The 13,868-nt window shown below is 43.9% G+C and overlaps 1 protein-coding gene across 1 annotated transcript in view; it reads left to right on the top strand.

The window, feature by feature from the left end:
* Nucleotides 1-9,443, top strand: part of LOC135901521 (F-box only protein 6-like) — a 28,237-nt gene extending 18,794 nt beyond the window's left edge. Inside the window, exon 5 of the mRNA XM_065431363.2 lies at nucleotides 4,572-9,443. Within this exon, the coding sequence (XP_065287435.2) occupies nucleotides 4,572-4,745 (174 nt within the window). The 3' untranslated portion in view covers nucleotides 4,746-9,443. The remainder of the gene's footprint in view (nucleotides 1-4,571) is intronic.
* The last annotated feature ends 4,425 nt before the right edge of the window (nucleotides 9,444-13,868 follow it).

Below are 13,868 nucleotides of genomic sequence, written 5' to 3'. Positions count from 1 at the left end.
ATAATCTCTTGTGATGAGCTCCAGTTGTGAAACGAACAGGGATAAAGAATTTGTCGCTGTTAATGATGAGTTAAGTTCATTCCATTCTCTGATTACTCGAGGAAAGAATGAGTACCTGAATGCGTCATTAGAAAAGGAATATTCAGTTAGCGTATGTTCGTGTTGATGCCGTGTTATTCTAGATTGCGAATATGAAATGTACCGGGTGATATCAATTTTATACTGATGGTGCAGCATTTGAAACAGAAATTTTAATCGACCTTGTTTCGCTCTCGTCGATAATGTGTTGAGGCCTGAGGAAGCTAAGAGACGTGAAGGTGAGTCAGTAGAACGATATTTACTATGAATGAACCTTGCGGCTTTTCTTTGTACAGCTTCAAGTTTAGCTATGTTAGTTGCTGTGTAAGGAAACCAGACTGTGTTAGCGTATTCTAAAATAGGTCTCACAAATGTTTTGTAGGCCAGAAGCTTAATGTTCGTTGGAGCGATCTTTAGGCGTCTTTTTAGATAAAATAGCTTTCGTAGTGCAGTAGTTGTAATATTAGTTATGTGTGTTTCCCAATTGAGGTTTGATGTCAGCGTTATTCCTAAATATTTCTGTTGCTCAACCATGGAAAGAGGCGTGCCATTAACGACATAGGTGAAATGAGAGGGTTGCTTTTTTCTTGTTATTGTCATTGCCACTGATTTATTGACGTTAATAGACATTTGCCACTGGGAACACCACTCGGCTAGCGTGTTAAGGGAATCAGAAAGATCGAGATGGTCGTTATGGCTGTTAATTTCCTTATATATCACGCAGTCATCCGCGAAGAGTTTGAATTTGCACCCTATATTATCGGTTATATCGTTAATAAAGATTAGAAATAATAGCGGCCCGAGTACCGAGCCTTGTGGTACTCCAGATGTGACAGGAACGACATCAGATGGCATGTGGTCAAACATAACAAATTGTGAGCGGTGTGTTAGAAAAGCTGTTATCCAAGCAGAAACTTCTCCTTTCCCGATGGCATGCTCCACTTTTGCAATTAGTTTAGTGTGACTCACGCAATCAAAAGCTTTAGATAAGTCAAGTAAAATCATGTCAATTTGAGAACGATTATTAATACTAAGAGCGAGGTCATGAACTACCTCTGTTAGTTGAGTGATGGTTGATAAGCCAGATCGAAAACCATGCTGGTGAGGCGATAGGATGTTTTCACGTTCTAGAAATACTGTCATGTGTTTTAGAATGATGTGTTCTAGTATTTTGCATGAAGTGCTGGTGAGAGATATGGGTCTGAAATTGGCAACATTATTTTTGTCTCCTTTCTTGTGGATCGGTATTATTTTAGCCTTTTTCCAGTCATGTGGTAGATTAGAAGTTGCTAGTGATTTACGAAAAATGTGTCCCAGATATCTACTGCACCACTCAGCATATTTTTTTAGGAATTCGGTTGGAATTTCGTCAGGCCCGGTTGATTTCTTAGGGTCAATGTTGAGGAGAAGATTGTGGATGCCGGCATCCGTTATTATTAACCGATCAAGCATTGACGTACAGGATGGTGGAAGAGGGGGGAGTGTGCCATTGTCTTCCGTGAAGACTGATTTGAAGAAATTGTTATATTTGTTTGCCGTTGCACTTTTTTCCTCTTCAGTTAGTTTGGCTGTTGTCTGCTCGGTACTGCGCAGATGTTTCCAGAATCTTTGTGGGTTATCTTTTAGGAAGTTAGCAAGAGTGACACTGTAGTAATATTGTTTGGAATCTTTTAGTTTCTGCTTGAAATGCATAACTGCAGATTTTAACTTCAACGTTGTAGATGGTTTTGGGTTATTCTTGTTAGCCTTACGAAGCCGATTTGCGCGCCGTTTAGCATGGATTATTTCGCGCGTGATCCATGGATTTTTAAGGTGCTGTTTTTTCTTTTGCATTGGAATATAATTAGTTATACAGTGCAGGACGATGGTTTTAAAATGTAGCCACAATGCATCTACATCAGTAGATTCCTGAGATGCTTTTTCCGAAAAGGAATCGAATTCATGCGACAGATAGGTTAGTATGCTTGCGTCATCTGCTTTATGAAAGTTAAAAAAGCTTTTTACTGTTGACTGGGTAGTAATACAATGATCAAGCTGGAATGTACACATAGGTATACTATGATCAGATATTCCTTCAATAATGTCTATTTGTGGTTGACTTGTAGTAAAATGGTTGCTAAAAAATATGAGGTCGAGGATATTTTTCGTTGAGCCTTGAACGCGGGTAGGACGAGTGACAAGTTGATGTAGGTTAAAATTTAGCATTAAGTCTATTAGCACTTCAGAGGCTTCTGACGCATGATGCATTGTGGACCAGTCTATGTCAGCTAGGTTAAAGTCGCCCGCAAGAATAATCCTGGATTGATGGACATGACGCTGCATATATTTTTGAATTGCTGAAAGGCATGCACTGTCAGAGGAAGGGCTCCGATAAACGCAACCGGTTACGATTGACGTCCCGTCGCACAAAAGTTTGCAGAAAACGGCTTCAGCGTTGTCCACCTCGGGAAGAAGGACAAAGCGAAGACAGTTTTTTATCAGTAAGGCCACTCCTCCACCTCGTGAAGGTCGGTCTTTCCGGATGATTGTGTAGTTTGGCGGGGCAATCTCGTGGTCGAATATAGCGGGTGATAGCCATGTTTCCGTGATGGCCACAATATCGGGCTCGTAATCGACTAGAAGGCCTTCCAAGGCTTCTGTTTTATTTAGGACACTGCGGGCGTTTACATTTATCAATGTTAATCTTTTGATTGTGCGGCTTGTGCCGCTTGTGCGGCTCTGCGGGTTATTCGGCGGTTTGTTTCTGCGTCGTTTTTTTGCATCGGTACTTTGTCCTTCTTCTCTTCATCCCAAATATATGCGCGTTTGTTAATGTAAAGTTTGTCAAAAGAAAGTGATACTTTTTCCTTTCTTTCACGGTTTGGTTTTGCGCTATCCCAAAGTTTCTTCCGTATGTCTCTTATTCTTTTAGAGAAGTCTTCACCAATTGAGTAGTCAGTTGTTTTTAGTTTGAAACCTCGGCTTAAGATTGCCACTTTTTGTCTGTAGTCAAGTAACTTCATTATTACCGGTCGAGTTTTATCTGTGGCTCGTTTCCCCAACCTATGTATACGCTCGATGGCAACTTTTTCTAGTCCCAGGGTGTCTTCCATAATGTATTTGTTTACAGTTTGCTCTAACGACTCGCTAGTTTCATCGTTTTTTTCCTTTAGGCCATAAATAATTAGGTTAGATCGCCTACTGCGGTTTTCAAGGTCGTCAATTTTATGTTGAAGAATGTCTATTACTTCGCTCATAGAGGCAATTTCTTGTTGACAGGATTCGACTCTATTTTCAAGGACTGCAAGGAGGTCAAGCTTTTTTTCCATATCTACTAAACGTTTTTCTTTAATATCTTTGATGTCAGCTGCAATATCCTTCAGCTGTTTTGAAATTTGGGTTAGATCGGGGCCAGGGTTAGTTTCAATATCACCACCTAATAGCAGCAATTTTGTCAAGGCCAAGGCGACATCAGAAACCAGGATACAAAACGGTGGGCACGGCAGCACTAGCAAGAAAGGGTCGCTTGAGCGGATGCAATATCCAAAATCCTTTCTCACCTGTACAATGAATGCAAACGGGTTAGCGTGCCGCATACTGGCAGTGCCACCGTGCCCAGTGGCCGAGTCGATCCCAGGCAGGCTATTTAAGGCAGCGGAGAGCAGTGGCGCTGAACGCAGATCACGGGCCAGTATCTCCGAGCATGCTATCTTCCGGTGTTGATGGTGCAATTCCCACGATGAGTATGGCGGTGGATCCAGCACGTGGCATCGGGTAGCGTAGAGCTCCTGCGCCACCCTGGTAGCCCCGGCTTGCGCAGTGCCGCCATCCCCGGCATGAAGCAGCAGGCCGAAGGACAGCTGTACAATGAATGCAAACGGGTTAGCGTGCCGCATACTGGCAGTGCCACCGTGCCCAGTGGCCGAGTCGATCCCAGGCAGGCTATTTAAGGCAGCGGAGAGCAGTGGCGCTGAACGCAGATCACGGGCCAGTATCTCCGAGCATGCTATCTTCCGGTGTTGATGGTGCAATTCCCACGATGAGTATGGCGGTGGATCCAGCACGTGGCATCGGGTAGCGTAGAGCTCCTGCGCCGCCCTGGTAGCCCCGGTTTGCGCAGTGCCGCCATCCCCGGCATGAAGCAGCAGGCCGAAGGACAGCTGTACAATGAATGCAATGAGATGAATGAGATGTACTGCATACTGCTTTGAGCAACTAATGTGAAAATTTTAAATGACACAGGCATTATCAGTTCGTAGTTTCTACACATATTGAATCATTTTGTTAAGATTAACCCTGTTAATCACCTTGTTAAGATTAGATGTGTAATGTTGATTAGGCCCCACACTTTCTTTTAACACACTGTATTGCCATGAAGGTTCCCGCAGGCTGTAACAGGTACTGTTACTATGAAAAACTTTACTAAAAGCTTTGATTTTTTTTTTCAGCTTCGACTTATAACCAGTTGCAGGGATCCTCCTGTTTGCTTATTTATTTGCTTTGTTTGTTTGCAGGTCACACATGTGTTTCGTGACTACCCATCAGGGGTGCGTTTTGTTCAGTTCCAGCACTATGGTTGTGACACTCAATTTTGGGCAGGCAACTTTGGATCCAAGATGGCAGGAGGTGTGGTTCGTGTTCGTGGAAACAAGCAAGAACCTGTGGCTGCTGAAGTCACCACCGCGTAATCTTTTCTGGTTCTCCCGTCTGAAGCTGCTTGCAAGAACACACTCATGTTATGTGCATCTGCTGTTTTGTGTGGGAGAACTCCTCCATAAGTGATATTCTCTTGTGTATAGATTTATACAAGTAATGAATCTGGCTTAAATGCACTTGATTGATAATATCAGACTTCATTAGTCTATTGTTCTAGTTTCTAATTTGCATGAACCTTTTGAATATGTCCCTTGCACCATTGTGGAATTTATGACCATGTTATTTGAATAAGATTTTGAGTTCAATTGAACCTCTTGCTTATATCAACAAATTAATGGTGCTTCTATGGCGAAAAGCAAATGAAAAAAAAAGAAGTTATTCATAAAGTGTAATAATGAAAACTTAGCTTGCAGAAGCTGGATTATTGAGCAACACTTCTGAAATATCAATGCAGCCTCTCTAAATTACAGGAGGTAGCTTTGTAAGCCAGAAAATATTAAAATATGGAAGACAAGTGGCGCTATCATTGTGTAGCTCTCGCATGATGTAATTAATTGAAACAATGTCTACTTGTGTGATTTTTTGTAGAGAAAGACCATAATTCATTTCAAAGAAGCCAAGGACTTCACATAAATTCTTTTGAGAACATTTCCGTTCTCCAGAACTCTCAGAACGCGAGAAAATAATGTGGAATTCATGACGTCCAACTGATGTAGCGACAATGAAGTTTTATTTTTAATTTATTTATTTATTTCACAATACTGGAGGCCAGATTGGCCCAAGCAGGAGGAGCATGAAAACACAGATCATAACAGCACATACATGCAAAAAAAAAATTATGTTGCACCTGACATACAACAGAATAAATAATTAAAAGATGACAGAGCAGAAACTAAAAGCAATGAATATTGGAATTGTGATAAAAAAGTTGTTACCTTATTAAAGTTTTGCATCCATCCATCCATCCATCCTTTCTACTGTAGAAACAAAGTTTGAAGGGCCTGTTCCACGTCAGGAAAGTGAAAAACTGATTCAGGAAGCACGTTCCAATCAGCTACTATTTGAAGGAAGAAACTGTGCTTAAACGAGTTTGTTTTAGCAAAAATAGGATGTAATGAGTGTTCCCTATTATGACGAGTTCTTTACGTAATGGAGTGCCTGAGAAATGAGGAGGGAGCAATGCTAAGCTTTCCTGCCAAAATTTTATGAAGGAAAGAAATGTGGTTCAGTTTTCTACGTGTACTAAGCAACAGGATATTATTGTCCTATATAAGCTGTGTTGGGGAGTCTGACCTTCTGTATTTATGAAAAATGAAATGTACTGCCTTTCTCTGAACGAGCTCTAATTGATAAATGTCTTTCTTAGTGTGCGGGTCCCAAATTACGGATGAGTATTCAAGTTTGAACCTGATGAAAATTTTATAAGCCAAGAGCTTAATATGGCTAGGAGTGTGCTTTAATTTTCGTCTCAAGAAACAGACCTTCGAGAATGCGGTTGAACAAATCTCAGAGATATGAGTCCCCCAGTTTAATCGGTTGTGTAGAGTTATTCCTAGACATATATATTGTGATGCCTTGCTAATGTGACCTTTGTGGAGGCAATATTGGTAACAGCTAACATTTCTTTGTCATGTAACTCGGAGAAGCACACTCTTATCAATGTTTAAATCCATATTCCATTCTTCACATCAGTGACATATATTGAGCAAAGATTCTTGAAGCAATTCATGGTCTTCTATGATGCTATTTCTTTATATACAACACAGTCATCTGCGAGCAATCTTATTGACACTGACCGTGGAATGACATTTATTAAATTATGTATATATATTAAAAACAGCAAAGGTCCCAACGCACTACCTTGAGGAACACCAGAAGTAACAGCAAGTGATTCAGAAAGGGCGCCATTCACATCGACAGACTGTGTTCTACCACTTAAGTATGCTCTGATTCATTCCACAAGATACAGCGGAAGACCAATCAACTGCAATTTATAAAGAAGCTTTGAATGCGGTACCTTGTCAAAAGCTTTCGCCATATCCAGAAAAAGAACATCGATCTGTCCCAAGTTATTCAGTATGCTGAGAAAGTCATGAACCATCGTAACTAGTCGGTACAACACAAGCCGTCCTCCAATCCTTAGGCAACTCACTGGTTTGTAGAGATACAATGAAAATTTTAGCAAGATGCTCCGAGATCTGGTCTGCATAACGCTTTAAAAAAGCACTTGGAATACCGTCAAGAATACCGTCGTGACCTTTCCAAATATTTATTTTACGAAGCAAAGACAAAACCCCTTCTGTGGTAATGACAGGAACCTCGCTAGGATCGTTTCGGTGCATCAAATACCATATCTGAAAGGCCCCCAAAAACAGTTGAAAGTATCCATTAGAGAGCTGAGCTATATCCTTCTCATCGGTAATGAGGTTCCCATCATCACTTTTAATTTCTCTTATGACCTCAATTTGATGACCAAGGTAACTTCAAAATTTGCAGGGATCTGTTTTTATGAATGAAGGAAGAGTAACCTTGAAATAATGGATTTCGAAGTGGACAGTTTCTGTGCTAATTCTTGTTTTAAATTCCGCAAATACAGAGAAAATATAGAATGATGTCGCCTAAGACGTTGAAGTTTCCGCTTCAAATGAATATCACGACTCACCCAACGGCTTCGATGCTTATTTCTCACTCTTTGTCGAGGTACAAAATTTGTGATAGAAAATAAGATGCCTTCCTTGGAGCGTTCCCATAAGCTGTGTACATCACCCTGATTAGTAGAGCAGCAGTACATCATCCAAATAGTCAATAATAGAAGCATCGTCAGCGCGGTCAAAATCATGGACATAGGCAACAGAGAAATTTCAAGTACTGTCAATGCGATCAGTAGGACAAGAAAAGAAAAAAAATGGTGATCAGAAATACGAGGCTCAACTCTGAGTTCCCCATTAGAGAACAATTCACTGACAAAGAACAAATCTAAGACAGCATTTTTACGGGTACAGTCACGCACAATTTGGTTAAGGTTTAAAGCTAACATGGTGTCCATAATTAAATTACCAGAAGCACAGCTCCCGTAAGCTAAACTCCTCCAGTCCAAGCCTGGTAGATTGAAATCCCCCGTCATAACCACATTGTTTTCAAGCTTAGTTAACAAGTGATCATATAAGCTTTCAAGAAATGTTAATAGAGAATTGGGAGCACGATAAACCGAGCATAATAAGGAGGTCAAGCCCCAACATGACACATTTAAAAACAGGCTTTCGTGATCTGGAATTCGGTCAAGGACAGTGACCTGGACAAAGGACTTCACAATAACTGTGACACCCCCGCCCCTTGAACCACGATCCCTTGTAAAAACATGATAGCCAAGGGGAATAATTTCATCATTACTTATTTGATCATGTAACCATGTTTCTGAAAGAACAAGAATGTGCGGGTTATAGGAAAGGAGTAGTAGTTCAAGTGCATTAGTTTTATTCTTAATACTTCTTGCATTTAGAGACAACTGCCATAGCTCTTGTGCCTGGTCCTGCAACCGCTATCTTTCAGAACTATCACCTCTGGTGATAGGTGCTGGCGCCCGTGTACTCGATGCATCATCCCACACGTAGTAGGTGTTATCAATTCGCAATTTGTCGTGGATAAGGGAAACCTTCTTGCCACTATCGCTTTCATTATGTTTTGGCTCAGAATTAATAAAAGGGAAGTGTGTCCCTCATTTTCTCCTGTAATGGTAAACATTTTCCCACCAAATTAATGAAAACAAGGTTTTTGAAGAATTCTTTATACCAGTCTAAACTGATTTAGCATATTTTTTAAGTTTCACATGTTGACAAAGCCTGTGGACAACCTTGTAGACAAACTTTTTACTATCTTTATGTACATATATGTAGTGTTGAGGCTCTGTAGAAACATGCAGAAAAAGAATTTAGGGCATTCAATTTTGGGACATAATCTTGTCTTTGATTACATATTATTCACTCTGGAATAATTCAAGCCTATATAGAAATGCAGATGAAACAGCATGCTTATATAAATTTTAGTTAATGTGGGTCTAATGAATTTGTAACAAAAATGTTTAAGGTTTTGCTTTGGATGATTACCTTTCTTGTTTGTAAAATATTCAGCCTGTAGTGGGTTTGCTGCAATAGAGTTTGGCTGTAAATACTTTACACATGTAAACACCATGAATGGACGAATATGGATTACAGTTGGCATGAGAAAGCTGAATTACTCGCTGCCTCCATAAATTTCAGATTTTCTTTTTTGCAACAAGTACAGTCTACATACTTTTTTGTTTATGTTGGGACATAGTGCTGCCTTTAATTGCATATTTTTTAGTCTGGAACAATAATTTTTGGTGCAATGAGCAACAACATTTTATTTCATCCTGTTGCAAAATTTCACTGGTGGGGCCAGAGGCCACATGCAGCACTGAAGATGAGCTTGATAGAGAGTGACTGAGAAGAAGAGGCACTTTAGGGAGCACGGTCGAGTGCCTTGGCGACATAGAGAGGAATAAAAGAGAGGGCATTCACAGGACCCATGGATGCTAGCAGCAGGTAGAGGTATGCATGGTGTGTTTGGGAGAGGGCAGTTTCATGCAATTCCTGTCTGGCTATGCAGTGGACCATGGAAGAGTTTCAGTATTTATGTTTCATCATTTTGTAAGTGCCATTCCTTTTGTCTGTTTCTTATTGGCCATCATAAATAATGATTCCCTCCAGAGATTTCTGTCAGTGCCTTCAATGTGTCTTTACATCTGTCTGTAGACATATATTCTTGAAACCCATCTTTTCACTACACTTTTAGAAACTACCTTAGAAGAACTTCTTGTTGGGTGAGTTGGTGCATATTAGCAAACAATATTTTACATGTGTGAACAAAAGGCCACTGAGACAAACAAGGACAGGCGCAAGCATGCAACTAATCTTTATTTCACAAAGACCACATATAAGTACATCCCAGAAATATACCGCTGCACATGCGTGGAGAAAGCATAATCACCCAGTAACTTTCTATTCAAGCAACACACAACCTATGTTCATCAATAAACCTCATCTCATTGTTGTACAGATAAACTGAGGTGTCACCGACACCATCATCTCCCTTCTTTCTTATATAATACGCCTCCTGTAACTCATGCCCGGCTATCTCGGCACCGGCACAATATCTTCACTTCTTTCAGGATCGGCTTACACGGGCACGCCAAGCAATGAGTACGAGGTGCCCATTCGCTTTATTCCTAATTGACAATTCATGCTGATGCATGTGTATGCGTAAACTAGAAAGTAGTTTGAGAGAAAAGGATTCTTACATACATTTGCAATATAACAGAAGGAAGTGCTCGCAGTGGAGACACTTGTAAAACTAATGTATGATTGTGCTGGGCATGAGATTAGGTCAACTTCTTAATAACTGTGCCTTTGTTTATATTTTAATGACACTTTAGTGAAAGAAATATACTTCGTGCACATTACACGCTATGAGCTTGTGTAGCTCTGTTTTGTGGGGATGCGCGACTCTCGCGCGTCCCCCGATATCTTGTTTTCCCGCATAGCCCCCGTCTCCGTGCGGCGTCGACGCGTGGGCCGCGGCGGTCGGAGTGGTACAAGCGCGGTGCGGAAGATGGCGCGAGTGTCGCGCCGCTGCGCGGTTACTTGGGTGCGGGTAAGACAAGGCGCTCTCTCTTGCGTTCGAGACAGCAAGCAGCACGGCCGTGCCGCGCGTGCGCCGATCCATGCTTCTGCGAGACCGTCTCGCGTGGCCGCCTTCGAGCGCGCCACCGTTCGCGTGACTGTACGCGCGAACGACCAGGCGTTGGGATCCAGCATGGGCGAACATATTCGCTCGTTATCCGGTCGCGGTGAGTCGGACTTCTAGATTTCTCGCGCGCACATCGGCATGTTTTGTGGATAGCCACTCGGCTAGCAGGCATTGATCTATGAAAGGTGCAATAAATGCCGTTGTGATTGTTTGCACTACTGTGTTGTTCCTTTGTCCCAAGAGTACGGGAGGAGAACCCCACATCTGGCGCCCAACGTGGGGCCTCTTGGGGCATCTGACCATAGATTTAAGTTTTGCTTCTTTCGAGACCTTTGTATAAACCGAAGCGTAGGCCTAGCGTGGATTTTGATCGCTAGCGTCGGCGGCGTGCTTTCTTGAGCGAGGCGACGGTGGCTGTAGTGTGTTTGAACATGTCAACGTGCTAAGCTTTTTCGCAACTTTTTTTTTTTACATTCGTCGGTACGAGAGCCACGTGGTCTGCGTCCTGGGAACGCGAGGCATAGCGCCCGCGGAACATATTGGCAAGCCTGAAGCGAGTGAGTACGGAAGCCTCGTGGGTGGTCCGAATTTCTTATGTAAATAGCTTCTTCTATCTCTTTGACTCTGATGAAGTCGCGGCCGTGGGAGCCGGGTGACCGCGGGCCACGGGTGCCACTACGGGCTGACTGGTATTGCGACCTGGCACCGGGCGCTCCGACACCGTCTGGGACGGTGGGCGCCGTCAACTCGGATGTTGTATGCACCGAGCGGAGTAGGACCACCTCACAGAGCTGACGTCTCCTCGCGGCTGCCTGTTTTGCGCTCATTTTGAGTGTTGTTTTTGTATGCCGGTTGTTGTCAGGGTAGCGACGCTTTAGGCCTAAGGCTTTACGAAGCTGCCTGTCGCACGTGGAGAGACACAACCTGGTGTACCGTGGCAGAGGTGTTGCAATTTGCTTCCCTCATTCTATTTAGCCTCGCACGAATTGAAATTACTCGTTCGACTCAAAAAAGCGAGCTTCGTTCACGTGAACTTAGCATCTGAGTAGATGCCCGATCTTTTGCTAGCCGAGTCGAACATCGTACCACATGGGCGATGCGCATGCAGAATTCCTCTCCCTTGCACTACTTTAGTGTTTGCCTAGTGTGTTGAGTGTACGCAGCGTGATTGGAGTCGCCCCTGGCTTGCTGTCACCTGCACATCGTCTGCGCTGCTGCTCCGGACTACGATCGAGCCACCCCGGGCGATGGTGATGCTGTGGCCAGTTCGGCGCAGCAACTTCGGCGGCGGACAAAAGAGCCGGCGGTCACCGACACCTACGGCGGCTCTTCCCAGCAGGGCGCGTCGGCGCGAGCGACGCTTGCTCGTACCGACTACTGCGTCGTCGTTTCCGGAGTCCTGGCCTGGCATCGTGCCGCCGAGCCTGCAAAGCTGCTGCCGTGACCGGCGGACGCCTGCGGTGTACCCAAGGACAGTCGGCTCGCATGCTATGGACAGCGTGTGGACATTTCCTCAGCGCAGCCACTGTTGCATGCACTACCTTGATGTTAGACCGTGTGACATGTTTCGCCGGAATATGTAGTGATAAGGTTAAGTGATAAGGTTGGGGGGATGTGGGGATGCGCGACTCTCGCGCGTCACCTGATATCTTGTTTTCCCGCATAGCCCCCGTCTCCGTGCGGCGTCGACGCGTGGGCCGCGGCGGTCGGAGTGGTACAAGCGCGGTGCGGAAGATGGCGCGAGTGTCGCGCCGCTGCGCGGTTACTTGGGTGCGGGTAAGACAAGGCGCTCTCTCTTGCGTTCGAGACAGCAAGCAGCACGGCCGTGCCGCGCGTGCGCCGATCCATGCTTCTGCGAGACCGTCTCGCGTGGCCGCCTTCGAGCGCGCCACCGTTCGCGTGACTGTACGCGCGAACGACCAGGCGTTGGGATCCAGCATGGGCGAACATATTCGCTCGTTATCCGGTCGCGGTGAGTCGGACTTCTAGATTTCTCGCGCGCACATCGGCATGTTTTGTGGATAGCCACTCGGCTAGCAGGCATTGATCTATGAAAGGTGCAATAAATGCCGTTGTGATTGTTTGCACTACTGTGCTGTCGTTCCTTTGTCCCAAGAGCACGGTAGGAGAACCCCACAGTTTTAGTGCAGGACATTTTCATATGGTGCACAAGTTTGGGAAAATCCTCAAATAGCTTGCACATTCTTGATGAAGGCAACCATGGCAGTATACTTGATGGACACGCATAAAGCACACTCCAGCAAGTGTAATTGCAAGTGTTGGCACTCAAGGCTGGACAGGTAGGTAAATACTACCCTGTGTTTGTAACAGTACCCTTGCTATGCCGGTGTGTTTTCTTTCTGCAGTAGATGTTGTCATGTGTTTGTGAAATATAAATTCCCTGGCTGAAATGCAAAACCACACTTGTGTCTTAGTGCCAATTTTCAACATATTTTACATTAGCACATGTTGTCATGGGATTGCCACAATGTAACATTGGAGTGGCTTATCTTGAGAATGACCATTTTGTCAAAGAAGCATGTGCCATGAGTATTAAAAGTTGACATTTCTGTCTTCATCGTTTGGAGTAATACTTCCTAGTCGTTGCATCGGTTGACGAGGTGGACCCATCTTTTTGCACTACTTTCTCTCCATTGTCTTCTAGCACGCTCTGCAGGGTCCAGCTCAACGGTGCTTTCCATTGGATGCGTGACATCAGTGAACTTATTTCGTCTTTCGTCTGCTGATTAATTTTTCACCTACGCATCGTTGGATTCGCTTTTTTTTCTCGATTTACAATTCATCGTAAGCGATCCGGCCTGCAGTATTTACTTTGGGACCCCTTCCTGTATACAAGTGCTTTTGTACTAACGCAGCAGGCATGGTACACGTATGTGGCTGCGTTGCCTCGAACTGCACGTAGCTGCCGCCAGACCATCTGTACGTGCCTGCGCTGGAAGCTCGTGCGCTCTAACGGAGCGGCGCAAAGCATTTTGCTTCATGTGTAAATTTTGCGTGCTGTAAGAGAGCTGCACACACAGTGAGTCGTAGAGCGTCGGGTGTAGAAGATGCGAGGCACCAGAGTACAATTTAGCATTTGTAGGCGTTCTACTGTTTTCACTTGCTTCCAAGTGCGCATACAGGGTAATTAAACCTGGATAATCACTCTGCACAGTTGGCGGCAGGCTGTATAATACACAACTGTTGATTTCATTGGGTTTAACGTTTCCAAAATAACTGACATGGATTGCATTATCGGCCTTTAAAATAAGTAACATCTTTGTCATGCAGGGCAATCTAATACTCGTACGCTCTTCATTGGCATGCCTTTTTGACAAACCGTGCCTTTCTGTACTTTATTACAATACAAAATCTGTTCTGTCACACAA

Source organism: Dermacentor albipictus, chromosome 3 (assembly GCF_038994185.2).
Source record: "Dermacentor albipictus isolate Rhodes 1998 colony chromosome 3, USDA_Dalb.pri_finalv2, whole genome shotgun sequence".
NCBI lineage: Eukaryota > Metazoa > Arthropoda > Arachnida > Ixodida > Ixodidae > Dermacentor > Dermacentor albipictus.
Note: the sequence above shows the minus strand (reverse complement) of the source record. Positions and strands in the feature narration are given on the sequence as shown.